The 16,279-nt window shown below is 44.7% G+C and overlaps 1 protein-coding gene across 2 annotated transcripts; it reads left to right on the top strand.

The window, feature by feature from the left end:
- Nucleotides 1–779: 779 nt before the first annotated feature.
- Nucleotides 780–3,019, top strand: sub1 (SUB1 homolog, transcriptional regulator). Of its 2 annotated transcripts, XM_011479499.2 has the most exons (5): nucleotides 780–919; nucleotides 1,709–1,778; nucleotides 2,083–2,202; nucleotides 2,268–2,376; nucleotides 2,445–3,019. In XM_011479499.2, the coding sequence occupies exons 2-5, from the start codon at nucleotides 1,710–1,712 to the stop codon at nucleotides 2,522–2,524; spliced, it is 378 nt and encodes a 125-aa protein (XP_011477801.1). In that variant the 5' UTR covers nucleotides 780–919; nucleotide 1,709; the 3' UTR covers nucleotides 2,525–3,019. The 2 variants fall into 2 exon arrangements, with proteins under 2 accessions (XP_011477801.1, NP_001098187.1); NM_001104717.1 differs by lacking the exon at nucleotides 780–919 and having other exon boundaries at nucleotides 1,710–1,778; nucleotides 2,445–2,524.
- The last annotated feature ends 13,260 nt before the right edge of the window (nucleotides 3,020–16,279 follow it).

Genomic DNA, 16,279 nt, shown 5'->3' with positions numbered 1-16,279 from the left:
GGGAGGTCCCAGCTGGGGTTTGAAGCAGGGCTTTTTTTTGCTGTGAGTCAAAAGTGCTAACCACTACACCACCATGCAGCCTCAACAGTAAAACAGCAAAGTAAGAATCTTACCACTAGAGTCAGAAACAAATATCCTGAAATGCAAATTGGTGGATTAAAACATGTTAAAGTATATATTTAACCCTTGTGCTATCTTGTGGGGTCCAGATGACCCCACTCCCAATGTTAACGTACCTTGGAGGCAGACAGATGTGTTGGACAGATTTTACTGTTACGGCAGAGGATTATGAATCTTCTGACACAGGAGGTGTATATTTGTATAAACCCCTGATTTAGGCTTAACTTTATTTATTTTTATGATGTTTATATTTGTAAATGTTTTTGTTGTTGGACCGGACGGAAAAGAAGACGAAGAAAGAGGGATATTTGTGGGGAAAGGGGGAGTTAACCCTTGTGCTATCCTGTGGGGTCCAGATGACTTGAATAAATGTTGCATTGATTTAAAAATGCAGTTAATAATAAAATCCTTAAATTGGTATTTTAAAAAGCCAAAATTAGTTTTTTCCAAGACAGACCAAGGTCATTTTTTGTCATAAAGCGGATCCTCTGGACAGGACTTCTAGAGGGGTCTTCCACTAACCCGGTAACGTCCCAGAGTCAGTAAAGTTTCCTTCTATAAAGATAATACAACATAAAAGGTAACCAGCACTTGTTGTTTATGGTTTCTGTTTGTATTTTCCTTCAAAACGTATTTTTATGAGCACGTGTTTTCCCTTGGGTGGAGCTCAGTCAGCAGCACTCAGCATGCAGCTGCGCGCCTTCCACCACACGGGGGCGCTGCTGAGAGGCCGAGGTGGACAATAGAAGAAGAGGTTTCCGTTTCCGGTCAGACGGTCAACGCAGCAAGCAAACTTCAAGTAAGAAAAAGAAAGAAACGCCGTTAAATCGCGTCTTTCTGGTGTTCACGTGGAGCACAGAGGCGCGCCGCCGCGTGCTCCACATTTCCCGCAGGTCGCTAACGGAAAGGTGCCGCGCATGACGTCATATGTTTAGCGAAAAATCCGTCGGAGCTGCTAACGTTAGCCTCGTACGCTAACGCGTTGAACTGAAGATGCTTGATTTCACGGGCTCCATTGTGCGTTTTCTTGCGTGACCGAGGCCGGAAGCCGCGGCTGCACGCTGGGTTTTGGTCGGGATGCGCAACAGCATCGTGCACGTGTACGAAACATGCACGGCTCAGCGTCATTGAATTCTCTCTGTCGGTGACACACGCGGCTCTAAATGAGCACACGCGCACGGACGCTCGTGTCACGTGCCTGGACAATTGGATGCATGATAGATGGACGAGCGAAAGGACGAAGTGAATGTATGGAAAGAGGGAAAAATGGATTAACGACTGGAAATATGGATGGATGAAAGAACAGATGGATGAAAGAACGGATGGATGAATAGGTGGATGGATGGATGAAAGAACATGTGAACGGATGGAGAAGTGAACATATGGATGGATGGACAGATTGATGGATGGACAGATTGATGGCTGCAGTGATACACAAGTCCAATGATGATGGGATGTATGGATCGGTAGGGTTTGGAAGACGAGCAAAAAAGAGAGGGTTAAAGAGGAGTATGGTCACGTGATCTAGCCCCGCCCCTCCACCTGTCACTCACTTGTCTGTTGACCCCTTGTCTTCTGTTTTCTGAAGAATGCCTAAATCCAAGGAAGTTCTCTCCTCCACCTCCGGAAGCGACTCCGACAGCGAGGTGGAGACCAAGGTGGGTGAGAGACGAATGCTCCGTGTGTCCGTGCACATCAGCGCGTGCACGTGTGAATGTGCTGAGCTCTTAGTTGCATCAAAGTTCTTCATGAGACGAGACCAGGTCCATCATGGAGGTTGTCCTCTGGCAGACGCACACTGGAAGGGTTGAATGAAGGGTGGTGGTTCTGATGATGCTGGTCTGCAGACCTGAGCAGCTCAGATGGTTTTTTTCTTAAAGAAGTTCTTCTTATAATTATGAAAAACCCAGGGATTCCTGTTTGTTGACTCGTGTCTCCTCCTGAACATGTTTGTGTTTGCAGGCAAAGAAGAAGAAGCTCAGCGCTCCCGAAAAGCCCGCCAAAAAACCCAAGACTGGAGAGAGCTCCAAGCCCGGGGGCTCGTCCAGGTCTGGCGGGGGTCCAGAAGACAACATGTTTCAGGTGAGCCTCCGGCCTGCAGCGGATCTTATGGTGTTCCTGGAGCTGACGTCCAGTTTGTCCCGCAGATCGGAAAGATGCGGTACGTGAGCGTCAGGGACTTCAAAGGGAAGGTTCTGATCGACATCAGAGAGTACTGGATGAACCAGGACGGCGAGATGAAGCCGGGGAAGAAAGGTGAGCCGGCGTCTTTAAGCTCCGCCTTGGTTCCGCTGACCCGTCACGCGCCGCTTCTCCGTCCTCAGGCATCTCTCTGAACCCGGAGCAGTGGAACCAGCTGAAGGACCAGATGTCAGAAATCGACGAGGCCATCAAGAGAACATGAGCATTCCTGTCCGTCTTGTTTTTGTAGCCTCTTTTTTCCTGTTTTCTAAAGTTTCTCTCGTTTGTAGTTTCCAGTTGTGCTCTCTGGTTCTGTGTGTGTGTGAGGGGGGGGGCGCCTATACAGTTTTTGTATGTGAGAATAAAGACGACGGGAGCGTGGACGTCTGTGTGCAGTTTGTTCTCCGAGGGCCTGATCCAGATCGGTACCGGTCCGTGGGACAGTTGCTGCCGGGTCGCTGACATTTTTCCCCCCCTGTTTTTCCCCCCTGTTATATGTAGAATCAGATTCAGAAGGAAGTTTTAATTTGAAAAATTCCCTCCACCACATCCTTGTCGCATGTCAAGTCGCTCCGTCGGGAATCGAACCTTCGGCCGCTACGTTCTTAGAGCGACGGTGCCGACTGCTCCAAGCTAGCAAAGTTAATAAAAACAAGCATATTTGGCTGAAAAGAGGAAACGGAATCCTTTGACTTCAAAATAAAAGAAATCTAACAAACTCTTGACTCTAAATATGGATTTATTGTGACGGTTGTTCCCACAGACCATAATAATGCAGATGACTCTGCAAGCGGCTGTCTAATGTTACGAGGATGCTGCTAATAAAGTTTTTCAAACGGTGGAGTCATGTCTTATTGTGTGCTTTGCGACTGTTGCACCCGAAGTCAGACGAGAATGAAGTTGGCGTCTGATGACCGAAAACCAACAGTTTGTGAAAACCTTAAAAAAAGAACTTACAGAAAACGTTATAGGATATAAAAAAAACTGAGTTGAACTTATGTTAGTGACCAAATATTTATTTTACACCCTAATTTACTAATAAATTCTATGTCACTTGTGCTATCTAGTGGGGTCCAGATGACCCCACTAGATAGCACAAGTATTATGAACATTCATGGTCAATGATATAAATGGACTCTGGGACTATCCTCAAAAGTTAACGGAAACTGGAAGCTAAAATAAAAAGAAAAAGACGGCCACTTCCGCCTCGTACAGACCGGTCTTTCTCGCCTTCAACCGGAAAAAAGTTGGAGGTCAAGAACTTAGGCTCTGACTTAGGAGGGAATGGAAACATTGACCTGGTCCTTGCAGATCTCTGAATCAGAACATCAGTCTGTCTCCTGAACCGTGATTTGGTTGAGGGTGGGGGCTGTTCACGCTGCATGGCTGAGGACGCCATTGCAGGGATGTGAGCACTGGACCTGACGTGTGAAGGAACAACCAGGAAGAGGAAAGCAGCTGGTGGAGATCCCTGAACGTCTTCTTGCTTCTAAGATAGATATCTTAGATGACCCCCCCCCTTATATTGACATGTTCTCCCTAACATGACAAAGGTGGATAAAGGTGGAAAGATTTCATGTAATCCATGGACACCAGTGAAGATCACAAATTATTGAAGTAAAAAGGTTCAGAGCACTGTCTAGTGGGTCTAGATGACCCAACTCCCAATGTTAACGTGCCTAGGATAGACCAAGGGTTACGTCAGTGTACAGAAGGTTTGCTCACCGTCCAGCTGCTGCTCTTTCATCGCAGCTTTTGAAGGACCTGCTTTAGTTCTACTGGTCAGAACCTCCTGGAAGCTCTGCTCAGGTTGGGTTTTCCCCACATTTTAACCCGGTTTAACGGAGCGCTCCATCTATGAACACATCGGAAATCTTTGAAACCTTAAATAAACCATATAAATAATACATTTAAAAAGCCCTTCCCTTTATAATACACAGTGTTGTTGGCAAAACTAGGAATAAGTTCCATTAATGAACATAAATTTGTGTTGGGACTTCCCTCCATCCCTGGGGGAGAGGTCTCCTACCTGTCTGAGAACCCCTCCATGCATTAAGAAGCAGCAGGTTTACATCGATATTAGTATAAGTATGAATTCTGGGATGCTTTGGATGGGGGGGGTCCTTTCTAGTATGAACTGCCCCCCCCCCCCATTTACTTGACAAACAGCTTCATCTGTTCAACGCTAACAGCAGATGTTCTGCGTGGGACGTTCACGGCCCCATCCCCATTTAGATCCGTCAGTCATGGAGGAGCTGAGGGAGGTTCCTGTGTTCTGCAGAGGAATGTTCCTGTTTTTATCAGCAGCGTCTTTATCTGCAGGTCTTTGACACCCCCCCCCCCATTTCTCTACAGGAGCTGTTTGATTAAAAAAAAGTACAGACCTTTCTCCTTAACCTCTGCGCATCTTTTCAGAGACGGCGTTTAAAATAGCCCACCGAAACGCTTCAAGAGATCTCTCACATAAGTGAGGATTACAGCGGTCTCCACAGCAACCGTTGCCACGGAAACAGAGTCTCAGGCGTACTAGCTTAGCAGCTTCCCTCATGTGTTACTTTGACAACAGGAATGTCAAGTATCTGAAGAGAAGCAGACGGACTGCATTTGATTGCCACCTCCTTTCTCCTGGAGGTGTGTGTGTGTGTGTGTGTGTGTGTGTGTGTGTGTGTGTGTGTGTGTGTGTGTAGAGGGCTGCTGTGAATCAGAGCACCTTCTAATGAACATCTTTTCACATCCTCTTGCTCATATCTGCAGGATAAAGGTCAGAAGAGCTTTGCCACAACCCAGAGGTACAGTGGAGGAAATCAATATTTCATTTTTTGCTGATTTTGCAGGTTTTTTCCAATTAAACAGAAATAGACAGTCTGTCATCCTGAGGTTCATTTGAACAGTGAGAAATAGAAAATCACAAAGAAAATCAAGAAATGACTGTAACCCTTGTGTTATCCTAGGCACTTTAACATAGGGAGTTGGGTCATCTAGACCCACTAGACAGTGCTCTGAACCTTTTTTCTTCAATGATTTGTGATCTTCACTGGTGTCCATGGATTACATGAACTTTCCACCTTTATCCACCTTGAACACGTCAATGTAAGGGTGGAGTCATCTAAGATAACACAAGGGTTAAAGAATTGATATACATTCATTTGCACTTCATTAAGGGGAAATAAGTATTTGATCCCCAAGTAACCATTGACAGTTCTGCTTCACACAGACCAGTTAGACTCTCCTAACCAACCTGTCACCTGTTTGAACTGATCACCTGGAGAAACGACACCTGTCCACAGAATCAGTCCATCAGACTCCAGACTCTCCAACAGGGAGAAGTTTGGAGAACGGCACCAGACTGGAATCAACTACAAAACAATCAGCCAGAAGCAGGGGGGTTACCATGGCAACAGTTGGTGCAACATGGCCATCAATCCACCTGCAGGTCTGGGGCTCCAAACCAGATCTGACCTGGTGGGATTTCTGTGATCAACAGAACATTGAGAAATCCGACTAAAACAACACGGCAGGAGTTAGCTGATGATCTCAAAGCGGCTGGAAGCACAGTCACCAAGAAAACCATTGGTGATACTTTACACAGCAACGGTTTAACATCCTGCAGAGCTCACCTGATGTTTGTCAGTGAACACCATCATGATTTAGAGAGTGAATGGTTGAAGGTGCAGATGAGACCAAAACTGAGACCAAAACTCAACTTGTGTTTGAGGAAGAGAAATGCTGCCCAAACCCCAAGAACACCATCCACACTGTCAAGCATGGAGGTGGAAACATTATGGTTTGGGGGCGTTTTCCTGCACAGGCCTACGTCACCGTGTTGATGGGAGGATGGACAGAGCCATGTTCCATCAAATCATGAGTGAGAACCTCCTTTCCTCCACCTGGAGGCTTAAAACAGGTGGTGGATGGTTCTTCCAACAGGATAATGACCCAAAACATTCAACCGACACAACCAATGAACGGCTGAAGAAGAAGCAGATCAAGGTCATGGAGCGGTCCAGCCAGTCTCTGGACCTCAACCCTACAGAAGACCTATGGAGAGAGCTGAAGCTCAGAGTTGCTAAGCAACAGCCACCAAATGATTTAAAGTTATTTGTAAAGAAGAGTGGACCAGAATTCTTCCTGATATGAGCAGAAATCTGCTCATCAACTACAAGAAACCTCTGACCTCTGTGCTTGATAATACAGGTTTTGACACAGAGTACTAAGTTTTTTCTAGCAAGAGGGATGTGGATCTCCTTCAGGATCCGTTTTCCACTCAGCACTGCATGTGACCTTTCACCGCTGGAGAGCTTCAGGCTCTCATGAGTTACCTGTGACACCCCCCTGTAGATCCTCTTCCACCCACCAGAGCCTGCAGCTCTCTTCCAGGAGCTGCTCCTCTCAGAAGAACAAGCTTCTGCAGAAACTCGCTGTGTCCTGAAATCCTGATCCTTGAGGAGGTCCAATGGGGGGGTTATCTGTGGGGCTGCGAGAGGCAGACAGGAAACGGTCATTTCCTTCATGAAGAAGGCAGAGGATGGTTTCAGGATTCATTTGGATGATTGACCGAAGTTTAAACAGTCACAAAAAGACGATAAATTTGAGCTGCTGTGGGAAAGATCATTTCCCACAATGTTCACTCTTTGACCTGCAGCTTCCACCTCCTGAAAGGTCAGTGATCTTCATCAGTTTAGGAGCACGACTGACGGCTGCTGAGGAGCCGAGCCCCTCACCTCCAGCAGGCCTCTGGTAGGGATTGACAGGTTTTGGTGGTGGTGGTGGGGTTCTGGAGACAAAGACACCAAACTCTGTTAGGATTAAGGTCCCTGCAGGAGGGGTTAGGGTCGGAAGGGGGAAAATTAACTCCACATTCCAGGACAGCAACTAAACTGTGCGAGCGTATAACATTATTTACCCACAAACATGAAGAAGAGGACGCATCCGACTCCTGAGGCTTCAGGCAGCGTGTTCATGTCCAGAGAAGGGAAGACAATTGAACGATTTTTCTTTGTGAAAGAACTTAGAAGCTCAAGTTCTGTCAGAACTTTCATCAAAAATGGCAAAGTTCCTCCAACAAAAGGGGACAAAAACAACATTAGATAGAGAACCCGATGGAAAACGTTGCTGGATCAAAGATCGTGGATCGTAGATTGGTTATCAAAGACGGTCAATTGTGGATTGAAGAACACAAACTACTTGGGGGAGCTTAGATCTTAAACGTTGGATTATTGATCTCACCATCGTTGATCACTGATCAGAGTTCATGAACTGGACTTGAAGACCCGCTCTAATAAAAAAAAATACAGTCCTGCTCACCATTTTTGTTGCACCGCTAACGTTAGCTGGAGGTTGTGAGGGCTCTAAGCTAGCAAGAGGGCGTGTAAACAGATGGGTGACGGGGAGAGGAGGTGGGGTTGCTCTGCATCACCTGTTCCGCCCACAGATGAATCTCTGATGGACTCCTGCCGCTCTGCAGAAACTATGTCGTAGAAAAAGTTTGACTAAAAACAGCGTCATCATGTTTAAAAAGAACACAAGGAACGCTTTGAAAATAGATCAAAAGAGGATCAGGGCGGGACTTTAATTTGGTCCGGGGCACCTACTGCACTGACAATAAATCTGCCCCCCCCCCATCCATGTGAAGCTGCAGTCTGCACAGACGTTCAGTTTCTCCTGTTATCTCTGACTCTTGTGCTGCATCTGCAGGCGACTGAAGCCCCCACGGCGTCACGAGCTCGCCGCCCTCGCTCTGTGATGGCAGAGGGAGGGCTGAGCAGTCACTTTCTCCCGTGGTGCTAAAAAGGCAGCCCCTCTTATCTGCCCCTGGGGATCTCTTGAGCCATCAGTGTAATGGTGTAGATGATGAGAGTAGTTTCCTCTAACATGAACAGGAAGGCAGTCAGCAGATCCGCTTGAGCCTGTGCCTTCCTGAGATCCAGCAGATTAAGTCTGTCGGTGCGGTTATCTTCCTCCATGCTTCCATATCTGAGGAAAATATTCTGGGATAAAACTGACACAACTTAATCTCATCCTAATCACCCACTTCCTGCTGGACTGACTGCATGTCTGGACGAGCCACGTGCATGCAAAGGTTCCTCTCTTCCCTCCTGGTTCCTGAGGGCTCCTCGACCGGATCACTGCGCTGGAATCCCATCAGGCACAAACTGATCACAGAAATGAGTGACCTTACTTCTGTAGAGATCTTTGAGCGCCCAAACATCTGAAACTTTCTGACATTTTCCCTCCATTTTGACTGTAAAAGCCTGTGCATCTAAACACAGAAGCTGTTTCCGCCACAACTCTTTTTTTAAAATAAAATCCTGAATTTGTGCAGATCTCCACAAGGATTGGTACACGAATGATGTAGAATTCATGTTTTTAAGTTAAACCGAATACATTTTTACGTTTGTTAGAGTCTTCATCCAATCGGGCAGCAGTGCAAACCTGTTTGGACTTAAAATCGACAAAAATGCGGCTGATTCTTGTAACAAAAAGTCACTCCGAGAATTACAGTTTACACAGCATGCTCCCCATCCAGCTACTCATGAATCTGTAAAGTAATCCAAAACAAGTATGAGGGTCCTTTCACAGTAGACAGTCGCTTTGTTTGGTTCTCACTCGGTGATCACCTCCTGACAGGTGTGTTCGTAACATTTGAGTGTGTGCGTGGACAGGCCCCGCCCCTTACACCAGACAGTAGTGATCCTATACCAGCAGCTTGTTTCTTATTGCTTTATGATTCTATTATCATCCTCCTATTTCCTTCACCCTTGTGCTCTCTTGTGGGGTCCAGATGACCCCACTCCCAACGTTAACGTGCCTCCGAGGCACGTTAACGTTGGGAGTGGGGTCATCTGGACCCCACAAGAGAGCACAAGGGTTAATTCCTCTTTCCCCCCAAACATCCCTCTTCCTTCCTCTTCTTTTCTGTCCGGTCCAAAAACAAAAACAGTTACAAATATAATCAATTTAAAAATAAATGAAGCTTAGCCTAAATCACAAAAGGGGTTTATACAAACATACCCCTCCTGTGTCAGAAGATTCTCAATCCTCTGTTGTAACAGTAAAATCTGTCTGCTCAGACAAGTTTTAAAAAACTAAATTGCCAATCCTTCACAGCCCTCTGGATTTCAGTTAATTGACCTCAGTGTATTGAAGTGTCTGGGTTTTAGTTCAGTCCTATCAGGTCATCTGCTTTGTCACCTTAAAGTTTAGTTATGTTTGAGTTTATCTAGTAAATGTTTCCGTTTCTGCCACCAAGCCCGGTAAGTTAAAGCTGCATTTGCTGTCACATACGTGAAATTTGTTCTCTGAATTTGGCCCCCTTGGGGGAGCGGTGAGCATTTGCTACTATTGTCATTGCTGGTTTCTGCGTCAGACTGGCATTTCTACACTTTTAAACCATAATCTATCCATCCATCCAGTTTCTGAACCCAGGTTAGTCCCATCCAGGGTCACAGGGGGCATTCCTAGCAGCTGAAGGCCGTTGGTGGGGTCACATCACAGGGAAACACAAGGACAAGCAACCGCACATTCACTCTCACAACTAAGAGACAATTTACAGACCAATTAACTTATGATAAATGTTTGTGAACTCTGGTAGGAAACTGGAGTTTCCAGAAAAAATGTTTAAAACCCCACTCCAATGAAACATGTATGTATTTAACATGTTCTTGTAGCATTTTTCTGATGGTGGAGGACATACAGTATAGAAACAAATTAAAGATTAAACCTGGGTTTCCTGCCTACTCAGTTTCAAACTGAGTAGCTAGGAATATAAAAAAGATCGTACATTTTTTTTAGTTTGTCTGATTCTTTTTCAGGACACTTTGAAAAGAATGACTGTTTATTGTCAACACAGAGCATAGAGTTTCTTTTTTTTAATATTTTCAGTAGGTGGTGTTCCGTGGGAGTTTTATAAAGAAAAAGTGGACCTTGGCTCAAAAAGATTGAAACCTCAGGGTTAGATATCTCAGGGAGAAATTGGAATGGCAGTGTGATGATGGAGGTCAGAGAAGAGCAGCATCTGTGTGCACAGATGAGGGCCGCTGCTTTCTTTACTCTCCTGATGAGCTTTCCTTCGTCTGGCCTTGTGTAAAGTTCATGACTTTGTGGCTGCTCAGGAGGAGAGCGGGATGTAACTATTTGAACAAACTGTAGTTCTTGTGGTGACCTGTCTGTGCGGAGGGGCTGTGGTGGATTTGTTGACCTTTCCCAGACTCTTTCTGCTCTGGATGCGTCCGCTGACGACACAGAGGCCGGCTGGAGTCGCACAGAGCTGCCTGTTGTGCTGCTGAGAATCAAGGATGTGTTTCGGTAACACTTCAGGTACTTCCACATGCTCCACAATAACAGCTCGCCAAAAAAGTAACCACAAAGTTGTTTCAGGGACTAGAGGGGAAGCGCTTCCAGACACACATGGACAAACAATGAATGAAATTTAGGATTGAATCTAATCCTGAGATGGGTTTGTTCATGCCTGTGCTGCCCTGGGTGAGGGTGGGGGGCTTTGGCAGACTGATGCATCTTGGGCCAATGCTCTGCCCTTTTGGTTTCCTCATTGAAGCGCATCACAAACACACATTTCAGTAGTGCTGATTAACTGCTAAACAACACCTGGCTCTTCAGACAATCACCAAATGAATCTTGACATCCATTTGAATGATCTGCTTCCTCCATGACTGTAGAGAGAAGATGAGTTCATGTTTCATCAGGATGTTTCAGTGCAGTCTCCAACAACCAGACCAACAACTTTTTGCAAATCAGAAAAAATGTGCATGGAGGACTATATCTATATCCGCTGGTAAGTGGCAAAAAGATGCTTAGGTGGGTGAGGTTTGTATATGAGTAAGAGTTTTATTGGTACTAGATTATTTTTTTAATGCTCCTTTTGTTGGTAGTTTGGTATGTAGAGACCTAAAAATAACCCGAAGAGGACCTGCTCTGCAAAAACAGGTTGATTAAAATTAGTTAAAAGTTCAATGGCAGATTTTATTTAAATAAGAAAAAAGAAATTGACCAATAGGGTAGAAAAAAGTTTCATACCAAGACTTCTTATTTTAAGAAAAATTCTAGTCACTAAGAGATATTTTCTCAAACTAAGATTTTATTGGTTTTGTAAAAGCTTTTTTGATACAATTATTTTTCTTGCAAGACAAAAAATATAACAATTTTATTTGAAAATGACCCAAAATGGACCTGAAGAGGTTTTCTGCAAAGGGGCTATTATCAGAGAATTTAGTGTATTTGCCGTACGTTTGACTCTACGGCAAATACACTAAATTCTCTGATAATAATGCATAATAAACAATAAGTAGAGGACATGGAGAGGACCTGATCAGATCCATAGGAAGCCCAGAAGAAGTGGACTTAGAGAGGAGCTGCAGAGAACCTAAAGAGGACATGCAGAAGACATGAAGAGGATCAGAAATAGAACTACAGAAGACTGAAACAGAACCTGAAGAAGAGCTGCAGAGGGAGATGACCTGATTGGACCTCAAGAGGTTTCCTGCAAAAGGGATGCAGAGAACGTACAGGGAACACTGTCCTGTATGTTTTCCATGTTGCCCTGCTTATGCACACGGGATTCAGCTCATCATCAGGCTCACCAGAAGCCTGACAATGACATTCATCAAAGGTTTGAGCCGGGCTGGACGGTGTTCCCAGAGGACCGGGGTTTGAAAACACTGGTATAGAGGACATGAAGAGAACCTAGAGAAGACCTGCAGAGGATCAGAAATGGACCTGCAGGACCCGAGAAGAACCTGAGAGGACCTTCATGCTTTCAGACTGGTGCCTTTTCACAGACTTTCACTGTACATTTATGAATCAGTACACATGTTAAAGTTTAATGGACTGAGGCTCTTTGTTCAGAGTATTTTCACTGTCAGGCAGTCGCTGATAAGGCTGCTCAGCGCTGCCGGTTTTCCTCTTCCTCGCTCCTCCCTGGAGATGTTGAGTACAGGGAAATGAGTGTTCTCCTGCTGCGTTTGATGTCCTCAGGCATGGAGCGCACGAGAACAACGTTTTTATCTCTGATGCACGCCAAGATTAATGCTGTAAGCATCTGTTTAATCTGACGCTGATGTCTGCAGAGATCACACATTTCATGCAACGGGTTCTTCTGTGCTGTTTGACAGGAACATGCATTCCCACGTGGATTTATTCAGAGGAAATCAGCTGTCAGAGTAGAGATCTACAGGTCTGCAGCCCACAAAGCATGACGTTGCTGAAAGCCTCTCTGTTTTCACAGCAAAACACAATTTAAACATTTGTTTTGAACGCATGATCGACTGAAATATGACCACATGCAGGGCAGCATCTGTTTTCCGTCTGTGACATTTTAATACGGTAAAACGTCATTGTTGTTACGTTGTTGTAAAATGTTGTTACTCCTTCATGATCCTAAAACCCCTGAACCCCCTGCCCTCAAAAACTTTCCTGTTTACACTCTGCTTGATTAAAGGACACAAGTGCTGTTTGAAGAGTAAGACTAATAATGGTAGAGGAACTAAACCTGTCCCACTCAGGAAGCATTATTCTCACTTCCACGTAGGAGCGCAGAATGGAAACGGTGGAAAAACAAAGCGGTTCCTTCAACCCTCCACCATCAAACCACTTCACACGATGATCGTGGCTGATTCTTCGTGGCTTGCTTTGTTTCAGCTTCTGTCAAATATTTGGACAGTCCAGTGGGGTGCCTTGTTTTCCCAGCAGCCCCTTAACACACCATCTGAGTCTGAGTGGAACCGTTTTTGCAGAGAAGCTGCAGTTCGGAGTCCTCACAGTCTTGCTGATCAAGAAGTCCTGCACCCGTTGTTAGGCCACACTGTTCCTGCAGCAGAAGAAATGGTTGACGGCTCCTGCTCTGCTATTTAAGGGTCTTTGCTCTTCTCAGTGTGTCAGGACAGGAGCGTCAGGCTGCTACACCAAAGCTTAAACATTAGGACTTCACGTGAATCTGTCCCTTTTTGCCTCTCTGTGTGTGTGTGTGTAAGACCCAGATGCATGAAAAAAAAGACCTGCCTGTGCTCGTCCCACAGATACTGCTTGTGGTCGACGACCTTCATTGGTCTGTGGTTTGCAGGAACCCTCCACCAGCAGGTGGTCAGGTGATGTTATTGACGATTTAGTGTTTTTCAAAATGTCATTGCAGAAAAAAAAAAAGTGGCCTGAAAGTGCTTTTCCTTTCTTTTGCATAGTCCCACTCTGATCATCTATTAAACTGTTGTCAAATGTTCCCAGTTGTCTGTTATTTATAGCTAACACAGGTGTTTTGGGGATTTTTAGCCACAATCAAAATGTGAGTCGTTTTCTAGGCCAAACGCTCTGCAGAGCTGGTGGGACTGTTGGAGCCCCTCACTCTGCTGTGGAGCACAGCGGAGCAGGGAGCTTATGTCACCCCCAGTGTATTTTCTACGTAACCATTAGGATCTTTTCCAAAAGGCAATTTTTCGTCTGCCCCTTAATTCACAAAGATTTGAATAAGAAAATACTCCTAAATACAAATTTAAGCTTAATTTTCTGTTTACGCATCCTCCATCATCAGAAAAATGCAACATGAACATAAGTAACCCTTGTGTTATCTTAGATGACCCCACCCTTCCATTGACGTGTTCTCCCTACCATGACAAAGGTGGATAAAGGTGGAAAGATTTCATGTAATCCATGGACACCAGTGAAGATCACAAATCATTGAAGAAAAAAGGTTCAGCGCACTGTTTAGTGGGTCTAGATGACCCAACTCCCAATGTTAAAGTGCCTAGGATAGCACAAGGGTAAAAACACAAAAAACACAATTTTCATCAAAGTGGAGATTTTAATTCTTGTAAAATGGACAAATGAACAAGACCCAGAAGTAAAAAGTTTGAATGAAGCCTGTGGTCTGATACTGAGGTCAACTTGATGTACTCAGCAGGTGATCCTTAATGAGACCACCAAAGCACCCAGGTGGGCAGGAATCACCTGAGACTGGGAGTAACAAGTGTAAGCCACAGGCATGTTGGTGGGACAGGATGCCTATTGTCTTCCTTGTGTTTCTTACACGTTTTGCCAATGGTAGATTCCCAGAAGTATGGGTCTAAAGAGCGGAAGCATGTAAAGAGGTTTTTCTTTGTAGTATCGATGGATTTAAGAACCACAGCTGACAGGACTGGTCCTAGTGGTGACAATGGACATTGTTTTGAACAGAGTCTGTCCTGTGCTTCCAAAAAATGGTTCTTTGTTTGATTCTCTGAAAAGACAATCCAATTCCCAAGTGCAAAGCCCTTAAACCTTAGAATCAAATCAGAGGAAGATCTTCCAGGAAGGAGCCAATATCAAAATTAAATCAAAGAAAGGAAAATGTTATGAAAGATTCAAGGAGAGCTTTGGTACCTTTTAGACAAAGAAGACTTAGAGGAAACTAACTCTAGGTGGATCAAACCAGGACCAATGTTCTTGATTTCACCATCCTCAGCAAGGGTAAGCTCCTCCAGGTTCTACAAAGAGATTCATCATTACTTTATCATATAACTTCTTCCAAAACTCTGGTTAAGTATTTGTTCATAAAATGTTTTTTTCAAAAGCAGGATTTAAAGCATGGAAACCCAGAAAATGTGTGAAAAGCAGAATCAAAACAAACAGCAAGTACAGTCCTAATGAGAACGGAAGTATGAAGAAGGAAGGAAGCCATTTCTTCCTGAGAGGAGCTGAGAGGAGATGCATTCCACTGCAAATGGTCAGCGTGAGGAGTGTGAGACTCATCTGATAAAGCCATTTTTGACGTCATCCACATCAGCAGCTGATGGGACATGAATGGTTTCCAAATCCGCATCAAGACAGCCTAACGAGGAAAGAGCGCTCTGGTGATTACAGCAGCGGTGCCAAACATCAGATATCAGTCCAAGCCTCATTCCCTCACATGCAGCTGCACGCTTCAGCATTGCAACCTGCTTATCGTCTGTGAAACCGAGGTTTTGCTCAGACTGAGCTGCTATCTGTGGCTAAAACCATAATGACAATCAAGCTTGTATTCCAGTTCTCCAACAATATAATTTACTCAAACATTTAAAAAAGATTGGTTTGTGTGCAGGTGTGTACAGATGTTGTGCAGGACTGTGCCTGTGCAGAATTATCAGCCTGTGCAGGTGTGCATGCAAGTGTAAGTCAGTGCAGAAGTATGTGCAGGCATGAATTTGTGCAAAGACACAGGTGGGAATCTGTGCAGATCTGTCTACAGGTGTGAGTCTGTGCAGGTGTGAGTATGTGCAGATGTGTCTACAGGTGTGAGTCTATGCAGATGTATTTAGAGGTGTGAGTCTGTGCAGGTGTGCGGATGTGTCTACGGGTGTGCAGTTGTATCTACAGGTGTGAGTCTGTGCAGTGTGTCTACAGGTGCGAGTTGTGCAGGTGTGAGTATGTGCAGATGTGTTTACAGTTGTGCACTTGTGCAGGAGTGTGCATGTCTGGGACGTGGTCACTTTAGGAGCCTAAAGTGAACAAACATACTTTTAATTTGTATTTTTTAGGAAAAAAGTTCCTGCAAACAAACAGAAATGTATAATATGGAAAAAGGAATTTAATTTTCATAGGCAAGTAGTTTACCAGATGAAGATCTGGTTCATAGTAACCTTTTGCTGCTAATTTAACCCACACATCCTGCAAAAAGGCTGTGGAGCGCTACTTTTTTATCAGGATTCTCATTCTTTAAATGGTACGACCGTCAAAGTAATTTTTGAACTAACCTCAATTAATCAAACAGACACATCAAATTTCTGTGTTTGTTATGTGTTATGCCATTGTTGGCTCGTGGGATTTGAAACTTTTATTCACATTTACAAATGATTAAGGTGACCAGGTTGTAGTTCAAGAAATGAAAGTTTTCTGTCAAAAGAGAATTTATGTAAACTTAGGGTGTATTCAGAACGTTTGGTCTGGATCAAGTCCTGAACCTTGCGTCTGGGGGGTATTCCAGTAAGCATGTTTAAACTAGCCTGACTTTAAGCCTGAA

Source organism: Oryzias latipes, chromosome 9, assembly GCF_002234675.1.
Source record: "Oryzias latipes chromosome 9, ASM223467v1".
Lineage (NCBI taxonomy): Eukaryota > Metazoa > Chordata > Actinopteri > Beloniformes > Adrianichthyidae > Oryzias > Oryzias latipes.
Note: the sequence above shows the minus strand (reverse complement) of the source record. Positions and strands in the feature narration are given on the sequence as shown.